A 13384-nucleotide genomic window follows, 5' to 3' on the forward strand; every position below is an offset into this window, starting at 1 on the left:
CGCTGAGCCTGCGCGTGCAGAGCCTGTGCTCCGCAACGGGAGAGGCCGCAACAGTGAGAGGCCCGCGTACCGCAAAAAAAAAAAAAAAGATCAAATACAGGATGCAGAACTAACAGCTATGACTTAATGAGTTAATAAATATGCCAAATAGAATCAAACTCAACAAAGCACCACAACGTCTGTAGCTTCCAAGTAATTAAAACACCAATCAGAAACACATGAAATGTATAATCAGCTCTACCTCATACTGAAAGCAAGAACTTGTTTACAATGGATATTCTTCATTTATAGTTATGGAAAGTAGACTAGATAAAGGTATGCATCAGGTAAAGGTGATGTAACCTAACTTGCTCTATCTAATCAGTATCTATTTGCAGTGAATAAGATGAAAAGTCCTGTTTTTATCTCTCATCTATTCTATATCATTCTTCTCACAATAAGACTAAACACATCTGCTAATGCTCAGGCAAATAAATGTAAATTCATGAATAAAAGTTGCATTTATACTTTTATTTTCAAGGCCTATCACCAGTTTTAAGAGTGAAATGATCATTTCAACCATGTTATTAATTTCTAATTAGTAAATGAAAAAAAAAGTATTTGAATACCCACAAGTCAATCAAACCACATTCTTGCATTTCAAGACAGAAAAGCCAGGAGAATTAGCAAACACTTCAGAGGGTTAAACCTATGATCAAAGTATAGGCTCTTACATAAGCTAACTAATAATTCTCTTTTCTTTGGAACAGTAGCTCTTGACAATGTTCAATGCCTGACACACCTGTGACTTGTCAAAACACACCAGGGAGTCCTCTATTCTATCCATCTAGTCTCCCATCCACATCCTCTGGTCTCTAAACCCTTTCCTGAAATCACATGTCCTACCCCAATACTCCTTCATAATTACTTTCGCTTGAATTTTCTGTTCCCTGCTCTCTACAGTGAATGAGGAACCCCAGGAGATCAGGACTAATGAGGAGAAATAAGTAACGCACCAATGTCTCTGAGGTAAAAGAAAGGGTAGCCCAATTGAGGTTATATTCTTTCCCAGTTATATACCTTAGCTGTTATTGTTCTATAACATACACACATACAGGCTGCACTGGTTCTAATTTAAATACTATCAGACTTAGCTTCCTGACTTTCTCCCTTCATTTTTCCCTCCCTAAATCATCATTATAACATCTCAGAAAGGAAAGTGGAGTCAGTTACCTTCATACACTTTTAAAAATGGACAGAACCAAGGAATGGAGTCAAATGGAATTTCTGACTTCAAAACTACCTCTAGTTTTCTTCAAAGTTTACTAAAATAAGTTAAAATACAACAAAATAGAATATGCAAAGGAGGATTCATGGAATAAGGTCCTGTAGAGTTGATTAGATTATGTAGAAAATAATCTGTTTTTCATTCATTGAATGACCAAATGCATTTACATTAGAGAATTTATATTGGTATAAAGATAAATATGTTTAGTAATAGATTTTATTAACATATATAGGGCAATCTCCTGCATAAATAGTTTAAAATGCTGAAAATGTAATAGCTGCACAATAACACCAGAAACACCTTCATCTAATGAGAAAGCCAATGATAATAAATGTGATATTTAGCATCTAAATCTAAGTTTAGTGAGGGTTATTTCTTGAATTAAATGAACTAGGTCAAATTCCCCTGAAAAGGAAAAGGAATTATTGAAGACATTTTTCTCCTGCACATATTGGGACATTGTGTGAAATGTTACCTATGCCTATGAACCTGTAAGTTTTAGCCTCATAAAGATGTAACAAGTTATACAACCTAATGAGGATTTTTCTACCCACTGAACAGGATGACAGGAGACAATTAATTATTATACCAAAGAAAGGAAAGAAACTTCCAATCAGTTGCACAACTTAGCCCCTTTGGAGTGCCAATATCCTTATCCATAACACTAAAATATACATTCCCTTGGAACTGATAAAGGTTAAATAAAACAATTTGTATGAAAGTGTTTTATAAGCTGTAGTGGATATGTAAAGCTTAAATGCCATTTTACTGATGAGGATGATGATTATAATAAAATAATCCAAAGTAAGTTACAGTAAAGAAGGTTAGATATTAAACAAATCATTGCTCATTTAGACCAAAACAACCTTAAAAGACATATTTGTTCTGAAAATTGGCTCAAAGTATTCGTTCATACTATACATCTAAGTAGATAGTGAATGGCATTGATCTGATCCAAAGTTCCCCTCTCTTGGATTTTATGAGGCTCATTCAGAATAAGCTAGGTTGAGAACATCACCAATTCCATGTTCTGAGTCCATCTGTTGGCAAAAATATAATGCAAACAGCTTTATAAGTGCTATTTTCAATGAAATATCACAGAACAGCTTGTCCCAATGATATTTCTAAAGCTTGCCTGCAAACCGCCTACTGGGAAATCCAACTGAAAGAGAAGGGGGAAGAGAAAGAAACCCTTACAGAAAAGTGACAGGAATGGAAAAAAAGAACAAAGGGTAAAGAGACCAGCCAGAGGAAAGTGAGCACTGGAGGAAAATAAGGAGCATTGAGAGGTGCAATATTAAACACAGACAAAATTAGTCTGAAGCCATAAAGAACTGGAAAAAATACGTATATATAAACAACTGGGGTCGAAGGATAAAGAAGTGATCACAAATAATGCGGCATATCCAGAGAAATGAAGACAAAAGGAGAAGGAAACACCAGAAAACATGTAGCAGTTCAATAAATGGAGCAAAATTATTAAAATGTTGTAAGAGAAAAATGACGTGAAATAGCCATTTTTTGTAAGCGTAATTTGTTTTTTCGTGTAATATACAAATTCATTTTTCCAAAAGCTAATTCAGATTTCAACGTCTATCATCAGCTCCAAGGGAAGGAAACATTCTCTTCCAAGTCCATTCTTTTAATCTGAAAATCCATTTACTTATTATAAGATAGTCCAGGCATTGCAATATAAATAGTGCACATGCATGGATTCAAAATTGAAATATATTATAGCGCAGATGATGTCATGCTAGACACTTACCTGGGGTCGAATGACTTTTACAATATTTTTGAGGGCAGTGTCAGGGGATGGAGGTGAGCAGTCAGGTGTTGGGCCTGTGGAGCTGTTTCTATGGTTACTAGTTCCTGGAGCAGTAATTGCTACCTCAGAGGCATTCTCTGTGAATAAAAATAGAACTGCCATGAACCTAATCACTCAGTTTACCTTTTAAGACTTGAAATTACTTTAGTAAACATGAATTGAGATTTCAACTTAAAACTGGTATTAATTACAAGATCATAATGAGGAATACACTCAGCAGTATATTTTAAAAATAATGTTTATTGAATGCTTTGTTTTCTTTTAAAATGGTAAATACCTTCCCCTGTAGAAATGTTTCAAGAAGGAAGAGTATTATTATTTAACTCATAATGATAGATCATCCAGCATAATTGTTAAGACTGCCATTATACAAATGACTAAAACCTTAACTAAAAAAATATGTCTTTTATATGATTGGAGTAGTTTTTTTCCATAATATTTCAAGTGAGTATTGATCTTTATTAAAAGGAGAAGTTTCATACCTCCCTGATTCATAAAACCCCAATTCAAGGCTTCTCAAAGCATTTTTCCCAGAAATCCCTCAAACTGTAAAAAAGCATCCCAGTGAATTAACCTTGATGAAAAAATATTGGTGCAAAATAGTTTTATAATGTAGACAAAAACAAAACTATCACTCACAGATAAATATATCTTCCTATATGGTCAAAAACTAAGTGAATGAAATTTCAAAAATCCAAAGTAATCTTCCCTTATGTTCAGTATTGGGGGAGCAGAAATAAAGAAAATGATGACTTAAAAATCAGCAACATGTGTAACATTTTCTTCCTGAATTTATATCAAAACAAAATAAGATCAAAGATGTAGTTTTAGAATGTTTAAAATACTGGGGAAAGGATGGAAAAGGTTCTGTAAATAACTCCTGCTAGCACACAGAAGTTATATTATTTTAACAACAACTTGGCAATCCTCTATGACTTTTTAGGAAAACTGTTGTAAGCTCAAATCTTCAAAAAATTTACTTCCTTGTTATGTTTTTAATTAGTCCCCAATAATTTTGCCCTAGACAGTTAGCTGAATTGACGTAAAAGTGACTAAGACTGTGAATTCATTAGAGACCAGCAAGTTTCTCTGTTCCATGGCCATTGTCTACAATCCCAAGTGAAAAGCAATAATTTATTAAGCTACCTCTTGCTCATAAAAAGTGAGGGGATGAAATTTTACCCACCACAAAAAAATATAATTTAGTCTCACTGAGGAATACAGACATAGGTTCATGAAACAAAAAATGCAAGTATGATACATTGAATTAAATAGATAATTCATAAATTAAGTCTTAAAAGCTTCCAGAGCTCACTCTTGATTCGGGTTTAATAAATATGGTGGGGTTTGAATAAGCATCTCAAAAATAAGCCAGGTTCTGAAAGACGGTAGTTTGTGGGGGTGATCTTCTGAGTAGGCTAAGGTAGTATGAGTAACCACTGAAACAGAGACAAAACATCAGCCAGCAAGAATGACAAGATGCGTTCATTCTCTCTAATTTGTCCCTTCCTCCTTTCATTCATTCAGTCACACATGTAAAAACATTTATTTGGGGTCAATTATGTATTAGGTATTATGTTATGTTCAAAGGATAAATTGGGGGCTTCCCTGGTTGACAGTCCGCCTGCCGATGCAGGGGATGCGGGTTCATTTCCTGGTCGGGGAAGATCCCATATGCCGCAGAGCGGCTGGGCCTGTGAGCCATGGCCGCTGAGCCTGTGCGTCCGGAGTCTGTGCTCCGCAACGGGAGAGGTCACAACAGTGAGAGGCCCCGCGTACCGCAAAAACAAAAAAACAAAACAAAACAAAAAAACAACAAAAAAAGGATAAATTGGAAAAGAATTTCTAGCCAGGGGTTAGGAGGTATGGAGGGATGAATAGGTGGAACACAGTGGATTTTTAGGGCAGTGAAACTATTCTCTCTGACACTATAACTATGGATATATGTCACTATACATTTGTCCCAACCCATAGAATGTACAGCACCAAGAGTGAACCTTAGTGTAAACTATGGACTTTGTATGATAATGATGTGTCAATGTAGGTTCACTGGTTGCAACAAATGTACCACTCTGGAGGGGGATGTTGATAGTGGGGAAGGCCATACCTGTGTGGCAGCAGGGAGTATATGAGAAATCTCTATACCTTCTGCTTGATTTTTCTGTAAACCTAAAACTGCTCTAAAAAATAAAGTCTAGTAAAATTTTTAAAAATCTCTGCCCTTGAGAAGTATGCAATCAAATGTGGCATCAGACATACAAACAAATTATAATGCAATATAACTTGAGAGTTAATAACAGATAAATGAAGCATGGTGAAAAAGCAGGGGGAGAAGAAATCAGACTGGCTGGGAAGGAAGATGGTTATGAAAAGCTGCAGTTTTCAGGCAAGAAAGCTGGGACAGAACACAAAACATGAGGGCATAGAGGTGGAAAGAGCATAGATGAAGCTGGTATTTTACATTGGGAAGAAGTTGGAGCTAAGTTTAGATAAGTAAAAGAAGGTTTATTATTATGTTAAGTTTACGCTTAATTCTGTAGGCAATGAAAAATATTGAAGATATTTAAGCAGAGACTGGCATAGTAATGATAATAATAGCTAATGGTTATTGAGCATTTATTATGTGCAGGGAGCATGTTAAATTCCTTTTACTTACTGAAGCTCATTGAAATAGCCTTAAAATAATTCTTTGAAGTAGCTTCTATTATTACCATTCTCCTTTTACAGAAAAGGTAATCACAAAGTTATATTTCCAGTAAGTGGAAGACAAGAAATTCTAGATTGATGGCACATTGCCCTTCTGCAGGTTAGCATGCCATAGGTATGCAAAAGTGACTGGAAGGGGCAGAGCCTGAAGACTATTGCCATAGTCAAGGTATGGGCAGTCTCTACTTCTGAACAGAGTTAACCGACTCCACAAAAACAAAGTAGAACATGGAGACAATAAGAAAAAAATAATAAAAACAGAAAATGTCAACCATAAAAACATCCTAGGGTACCCTTGTGTGTACTATATGGTATAATACCTGGAAGCAAGGAGATCTGTTAAGACCAGTGACCCAGGATAGATCAGGGCATTTGCATTTGAGTTGGTGATAAGTGGTTGGATTCTGGATGTATCTTGAAGGTAGGCTAATAGAATTTCTTGATGTGTTGGATACAGGGTAGAAGAGAAATAGAGAGGGCAGGCACGACTAAGATTTTTGGCCTGAGGAACTGAAAGGATGTAGTTTTGATACGCAGAAACAGGAAAGACTATTGGAGGAGCATACACTCCTTACCATATCACTTCAAATATTGCCTCTACCCCATTTTCTCTTTTCTCTCCTTTTGGACTCCAGTGAAATAATGTCAGACTTTAGTCTCCTTATCATTTATTCTCTCTTGTACCTTCATCGTTTTTCTCTCTGTATTGCATTCTGAATAGTTTCTTACACTCATTTTCCAGCTTACTGGTTCTTTCTTCAGCTGTGTCTAGTCTGCTATCAAACCATTTTCTTACTTTCAGTTATGCTTTTCAGTTCTAAAATTTCTATTTGGTTCTTTTTCAAATACATTGATCACCATTTAGCATTTTCAATTCCCTAACAACATTTTCAGGCTTGCTTTTATTGATTAGAAACAGCAAGTAAAGTGGTTTTGTTTTTAATCTGTCTGACAATTCCAATATTTGAAGTCTTCATGAATCTGTTTCTGTGTCTCTGTTTCTCATGGTATCCTATTCCATTGTCTGTTTCATCTTCAATTCTGTGCTACTTTTTACTCAACTTTTTGTTAGAATAAAATATACAACATTAAATATTGCTCTTTGTCTTTTAGTAAATATTAATTCAAAAAAGCATCCAAACTCATATTCTAATACCAGATGCTGGAGTCTGTGGAAAACTTGCCTGTTCAATGTTAGATAATTCATTTAACTGCTCTGGATTTCAGTTTTTCTTTAAAAATGAGGATTAATAACTATATTCTAGGGTTTATGTGTGCAGAAAAAGGCGAGAGAACACAAATGAAAAAGAACTAGCACATAATCAGACATAGTATGCAGTTAATAAATTTGAGTTTCCATTTTCCCTATTAAACCAAATATGATCAGAGTTAAACTAAAATATAGAAGAGGAAAGAAAATCTAGAGGGAAAAGCAAGAAGATAAATAGTAGTACCTTGTAGGTAATACATCTAGAGTAATGACTGTGAGTACTTGGGTAGGATTTGAGACCAGTATCTTAGCTCTTAACACAAATTGGTAGGGACAGAATTTTAATTCCAGGAATAAGATGATCCCTTGAGGAATGATTCACTGCAAGGGCTGGCCCTGTTAAGTGATTTTGCATCAAAGCCAGAAAAAACTGCTGGGTAGTCCATGCAGACTATAAAGCAAAAGCTTCTTGAATGTTTCTTGTAAGTAATTTAATACATAGTACAAGACAGTGGGTAATCAAGTGCTAAATTTAGAAAAGACTCTGTCTCCATCTTCTGAAGCCATGACATGTAGCATTACACTGATAATTTGATTTTATACTACCTTGCATTGTTCATTATCTCTTCCAGACTAGGTTATATTTTCACAGTGACTTATATTTCCTTTATTCTCTCACAGCTCTTAGCTCAATGCAATCTTTAAAAAATACTAAGTGAAATAAAATGAATAAAACCTGTGTGTGTGTGTCAATGGCAACTGTCATAAATGTCCTTAATTACATGGAGAAAGGTGATCTGGCTTTTATAATTCCATGGTCCTTTTGGAGAAAATCCAAATGAGAAGCATATTCTAGAACATACATAAGAGTCTTAGGAAACTGATTTATTCCTAAAATATCCTTTATTATTTATAAAAACCTACCAATTATCCAGTGGACTTTGCAAAATGACAGCCTATGTCCACGATGGTTTTACATGGTCAACCTGCATTTCACACCTGCAGCTACAGAACATTTCTGATGAAAAGGAAATGAGGTGTATAAAAACTGCTTAGAGAAAATTACTGAAGATACTTGCAATTTCAGATTGAAATGAGACATCTTCTTGTCACATTCCCTTTCTATGCATTAGATTATACATTATGACTGTGAGTTTTCTCTATGATAACAAGCCTGGGGGAAAAAAAACCTTCTAGTTTACTGGAGCTTTTAAAAGAAAAGTATTCTATGAATACAAAATAATTCATATGCAATGTTACAGAGTAGAATTTTAACATCATTCAATAGCATATACTGAACAATTAAAGTGTACCAGAAACCATTCTAGTTGCTATGTAGCTGACAAACAGGACTGAGATTACTTCTGGCTGGAGATTCAGGAAAGGCGTCATGGAAGAGGTGGCGATTAAGGAGTTCTCTGACGGATTAGTAAAATTCAGACATGAAGAAATGACTGCGAAGGACATTCCAAGAGTTGGAAGTAGGAGAAGCAAAAGGTAGAAAGATGGGAAAGAGGCACATTTGTGGAATAAGGAAGATTTCAGTTTGAAAAGAATATAATATTCATGGAGGTAATACTAAGAAATGGAGGAGACATATACAACAAATTTGGGCTCTGGAATTAAATAAATCAAACCTGAAATCCTGCCACATTTAACCTCAGTTTCCTCATCTGTGAAACAGTGCTTTTCTCTTGGTGTTTTTTTTTTTTGTTTTTTTTTTTTTTTTTGCAGTATGCGGGCCTCTCACTGTTGTGGCCTCTCCTGTTGCAGAGTGCAGGCTCTGCAGCCATGGCTCACGGGCCTAGCCGATCCGCGGCATGTGGGATCTTCCCGGACCGGGGCATGAACCCATGTCCTCTGCATCGGCAGGCAGACTCTCAACCACTGAGCCTTCTCTTGGTGTTTTTGTAAGGATAAATGATGCAGGCTCTGCAGCCATGGCTCACGGGCCTAGCCGATCCGCGGCATGTGGGATCTTCCCGGACCGGGGCATGAACCCATGTCCTCTGCATCGGCAGGCAGACTCTCAACCACTGAGCCTTCTCTTGGTGTTTTTGTAAGGATAAATGAGATATGTGTGTATGTATGTGTGTATTTTAACATATTGCCTGGCACATAGTAAGTGCTCAATTAAAGTAGCTATTGCTATTATTACCATATACATGTATAATAATAATAATAACTATAACTAGATAGATGGCTTGAGGTATTATTGTGGAAAGTTGAATATAGCACTAAATAATTGTCAAGTAAGTAATAATTAGTAGTCTAGCAAGTCATGAAGTATAATTTTTTAAAGTATTTATTTATTATTTGGCTGTGCTGGGTCTTAGTTGCGCCATGCGGGATCTGAGTTCCCCTACCAGGGATGGAACCCCGGGCCCCTGCATTGGGAGCGTGGAGCCTTAACCACTGAGCCACCAGGGGAGTGCCAAAGTATAATTTTTAATTGTTGGCCTTAAGTCAGAAATTGGCAAACTTTTTCTGGAAAGGTCCAGATTGTAAACATTTTAAGCTCTGCAGGCTAGGATGTTTCTTTCATAGCTGTTCAACCCTGCTGTTGCAGCACAAAGGCAGCCATTGACAATATGTAAGCAAATGGGTACGGCTGTATATTTTTTACCTTTTTTTTTTTTGGCCGCAACACATAGCTTGCAGGATCTTAATTCCTTGACCAGGGATTGAACCCAGGCCCCTGGCAGTGAAACTGTAGAGTCCTAATCACTGGACCACCAGGGAATTCCCAGGTGTGGCTGTATTATTACAAGAAAATTTTATTTACAAAAACAAGCATAGGCTAGATTTCATTTGTAGTCTATAGGTTGTAGGCCCCTCTCATAAGTACTTCCCATGGAAATGGTCTTCCTTTTAGGGAGAAACCTAGAAGAATGTTATATTATAAATTTAATTTTCCATATTCATATTATACATGAACATTCTTCTCACTATGCAATTAAAAACTAAGGTTTCATTATGAAAGTAAAAATTCATTTAAGGTTTGTAAAACAAATAGCATGATATCTAAAGCAAGGGCAATGCCCTGTGCACAATAAGTGTTCAAAAGATGCTCACTGAATGGATGAATAAATAAATAAATAAGACCAATTGAATCTTTTGATCCTAAAGTAACTTTTAGTAATGGTACATGACCATCATTTCTGGTAAAGAAAGAAAGAAAATCATAAGTAAAATAGCCCAAATATCTTCTCTTCATTATTTTCAGTGAGAAAGTACTTCCTATGTACCATTTGAGGAAGTTAATATTTAACAGTTATTTAGGGGACTTCCCTGTGGTCCAGTGGTAAAGAACCTGCCTTACAATGCAGGGGATGCGGGTTCAATCCCTGGTCAGGGAACTAAGATCCCACATGCTGCGGGGCAACTAAGCCCATGCACCGCAACGACTGAGCTCGCACGCCTCAACTAGAGCCCACGTGCTGCAAACTACAGAGCCCACACACCCTGTAGCCTACTTGCCACAACTAGAGAAGAGAAAACTCACACGCCACAACTAGAGAGCAGCCCACGCACCACAACGAAGAGCCTATGTCGCAACGAAAGATCCCGCGTGCTGCAACTACCATCCGATGCAGCCAAAATTAAATAAAATTTTAAAAATATATATTTAACAATTATTTTAAATAATTATTTAATACTCCAAATAGTTAATACATTTTACTTTCTCCTAGTAATGGTTTCTTAAAAATTAGCAATTCTTTCAAATATGTTGAAAACTGAAACACTTGAACCTTCATGACTATCACCAACCACTTTACATATTCAATAGTATTGATTAAGCAGATATTTTACCAGATAAGATGTGTGGTAGGCAGCTTCTAAGATGGTTCCGATTGATCCTTGCCTCATGGTAGTCATGCTTTTGTTAAATTCTCACCCCTAGACTATGTATTGAACTTGTTGACTAGCTTCTAACAAATAAATACAGAAAAACAATTGACCTTTGAACAACATGGGGGTTAGGGATGCTGACACCTATGCAGTCAAAAATCCTAGTATAACTTTCCTGCTGGCCCTCGGTCTCTGCAGTTCCTCTGTATCTGAGGTTCTGCCAACCACAGATTCAACCAGCTAGAGATTGTGTAGTCCTGCAGTACTTATTTATTGAAAAAAATCCGAGTATAACTGGACCCCCACAGTTCAAATCTGTGTTGCTCAAGGGTCAGCTGTGATGAGATGTCACTTCTAGGATTAGATTACAAAGAGTCTGGCTTCTGTCTTATGTGTGTCCTCTCATGTTCTCACTTTCTCAGCTCTTTTGCACTGAGGAAAGCAAGTAATTGTACTGTGAACAGCCTTTTGGAGAGGCCCACATGGCACTGTGAGGGACTGAAGCCCTCAGTTTAACAGCCTGCTGGGAACTGAAACTTGTCCATAACTGCATGTATCAGCTTGAAAGTGGATCCTTCAGACCTGGTCAAGCCTTGAATGACGGCAGTTCTGGCCAACAGCTGACTGCAACCTCAGAGAGACCCTGTGCCAGAACCACCCAGCTAAGCCCCTCCTGGATTCCTGGCCCACAGAAACTGTGAGATTATAAATATGTGTTGTTTTCAGCCACAAGTTTTGGGGTAAGCTGCTATGCAGCAATAGATAACTAATACGTTAGGTGTTTGGCTTACATTTATAACATGGCCAACATGTTAGATGTTTAGGCTACAATGGTAAACAGACTCTCAGCCTCATTTTGAAGTTGTTGCCTATTTAATGGAAAATATAGAAGGGAAAATACAGAATCACAAAACTATGTCATTCATGCTACATATCAGGCACTATGGGAACACAGAAGAGTGAGCCACTACCTGAGTAAGGGGACCAGGGTAGGGAGTTAGTTTATGGGTAAGAAGAGAAGGTAAAGAAGAAATATTTAATCATAGCCTTGAAGAATGAGTGCCATCGAGCACTCAAGGAGGGAGAAGCATTCTAAACAAAGAACACAGAATATGCAATGGGGCAGAAGGATAAAAGAGCATTATGCCTTTGGTGAAGTACAAATAGCTCAGCCTGGCTGGAACACAGTAGAATTTCACCATCCCTCTCCCAGGATGGTGCCAAGAATGACTATTCCTTGACCTTTACCAGCAAGATGAAATAGATCCCTGGGGCAATGCACAGTAAAGAAAATGAGAGGCAGAGGGAGGCCAGAGGAGATGGGTCCCCTCCCAAGGCTAAGTTTTATGGACTGAATTGTAAGCAAATGAAGAAAGTAAAAAATTAAAGAAATAAAATATTTTATCTCACATTGGGCAATTCATGGATTCTTTTGTTTTACGAATATATTTGTGCTTCAATTCTCAGAGAGATTTTTGTTTTCCAGGATCTACTGGCTTTGAGCCCCATTTTGGGTTTCAAGCTTTGGTCTTAACGATAAATTCTTTTTTCTGACTTTATTCTCATTGGTTGCCAGTATTCATCTCATGTATCCTTCTGCTCATTCCAAACTGGTGTTCACAACAAGCTGACCAAGCCATACCCTAGCACTGTCCTGCCAGGCCAGAATCCCTCCTAAGCAGGCACTCATTAAGGAAAGTTAGAAAATGAACTTGCTAAAACCCCAGATAAAAGCATCATAGTAGTTGGAGGTGAAAATGAGATTTATTCTTCTGCACCACAGGTCTAAATTCCAGAATTCTTTCACACTCGTAAACTTGACTCTGCTATAGTCTGCACTGACTCATATCTATCATTTATTGAGCTTCAATGTACTCTCTTTTATGCCTCAAAAGCCTTAGCACATGTTTCCCAGTCTTGCTTTTCACCCCAAGCCTGCCATTTACCTTGGAACCTTCAGATTCCTTGTAGATGTTTAAGTAATCATCTAAGCCCAATAGTGTTCTGATTTCTACTCATGTGATCTTTGATTTAACTCTTTTCAGGTTCTCATACCTGAGGCTAAACCAGGTACTTAATTATGAACAGCAGTGGCTTCATTTGGGCATCTTAATCTCGAAGAACCCATTCCATAGATACAATATCCAATCATTTTCACTCTCTCATTTCCCTCACTCACACTAAACCTGTTGTTCAATCCCACTGCTATAAACTAATCCTTTTATACATCTAATTTCATTCAATCTATCAACTCCTATACTTACTTTTAACATATTCAGCTTAGACATAATGATTCATCATTTAATAACTCTCTTACCAATAACTACATCCATTCCTCTTATTTTACCACACATTCTGAGTGAAACTCTAATCCTATTTGCGGTAGACACTTTAATATGCCCTTCATATCTGACAGATTTATTCCCTTAGCTGATTGAAGTGTTGCTGACAGACAGCCTTCACCTGTCAGCCCTCTTTGGGAACTGCATCAGCTGAAGAGACTTGCTTGACCCAAGGTCACGTG

The 13384-nt window shown here is 37.0% G+C and overlaps 1 protein-coding gene across 1 annotated transcript in view; it reads right to left on the reverse strand.

Moving 5' to 3' along the window:
* ANKS1B (ankyrin repeat and sterile alpha motif domain containing 1B) overlaps positions 1-13384 on the reverse strand; it is an 895734-nt gene that overhangs the window by 706373 nt on the left and 175977 nt on the right. Inside the window, exon 3 of the mRNA XM_007467168.1 lies at positions 3033-3169. Within this exon, the coding sequence (XP_007467230.1) occupies positions 3033-3169 (137 nt within the window). The remainder of the gene's footprint in view (positions 1-3032; positions 3170-13384) is intronic.

The sequence above is a fragment of the Lipotes vexillifer genome, unplaced genomic scaffold (genome assembly GCF_000442215.2).
Source record: "Lipotes vexillifer unplaced genomic scaffold, Lipotes_vexillifer_v1.1 scaffold237, whole genome shotgun sequence".
Lineage (NCBI taxonomy): Eukaryota > Metazoa > Chordata > Mammalia > Artiodactyla > Lipotidae > Lipotes > Lipotes vexillifer.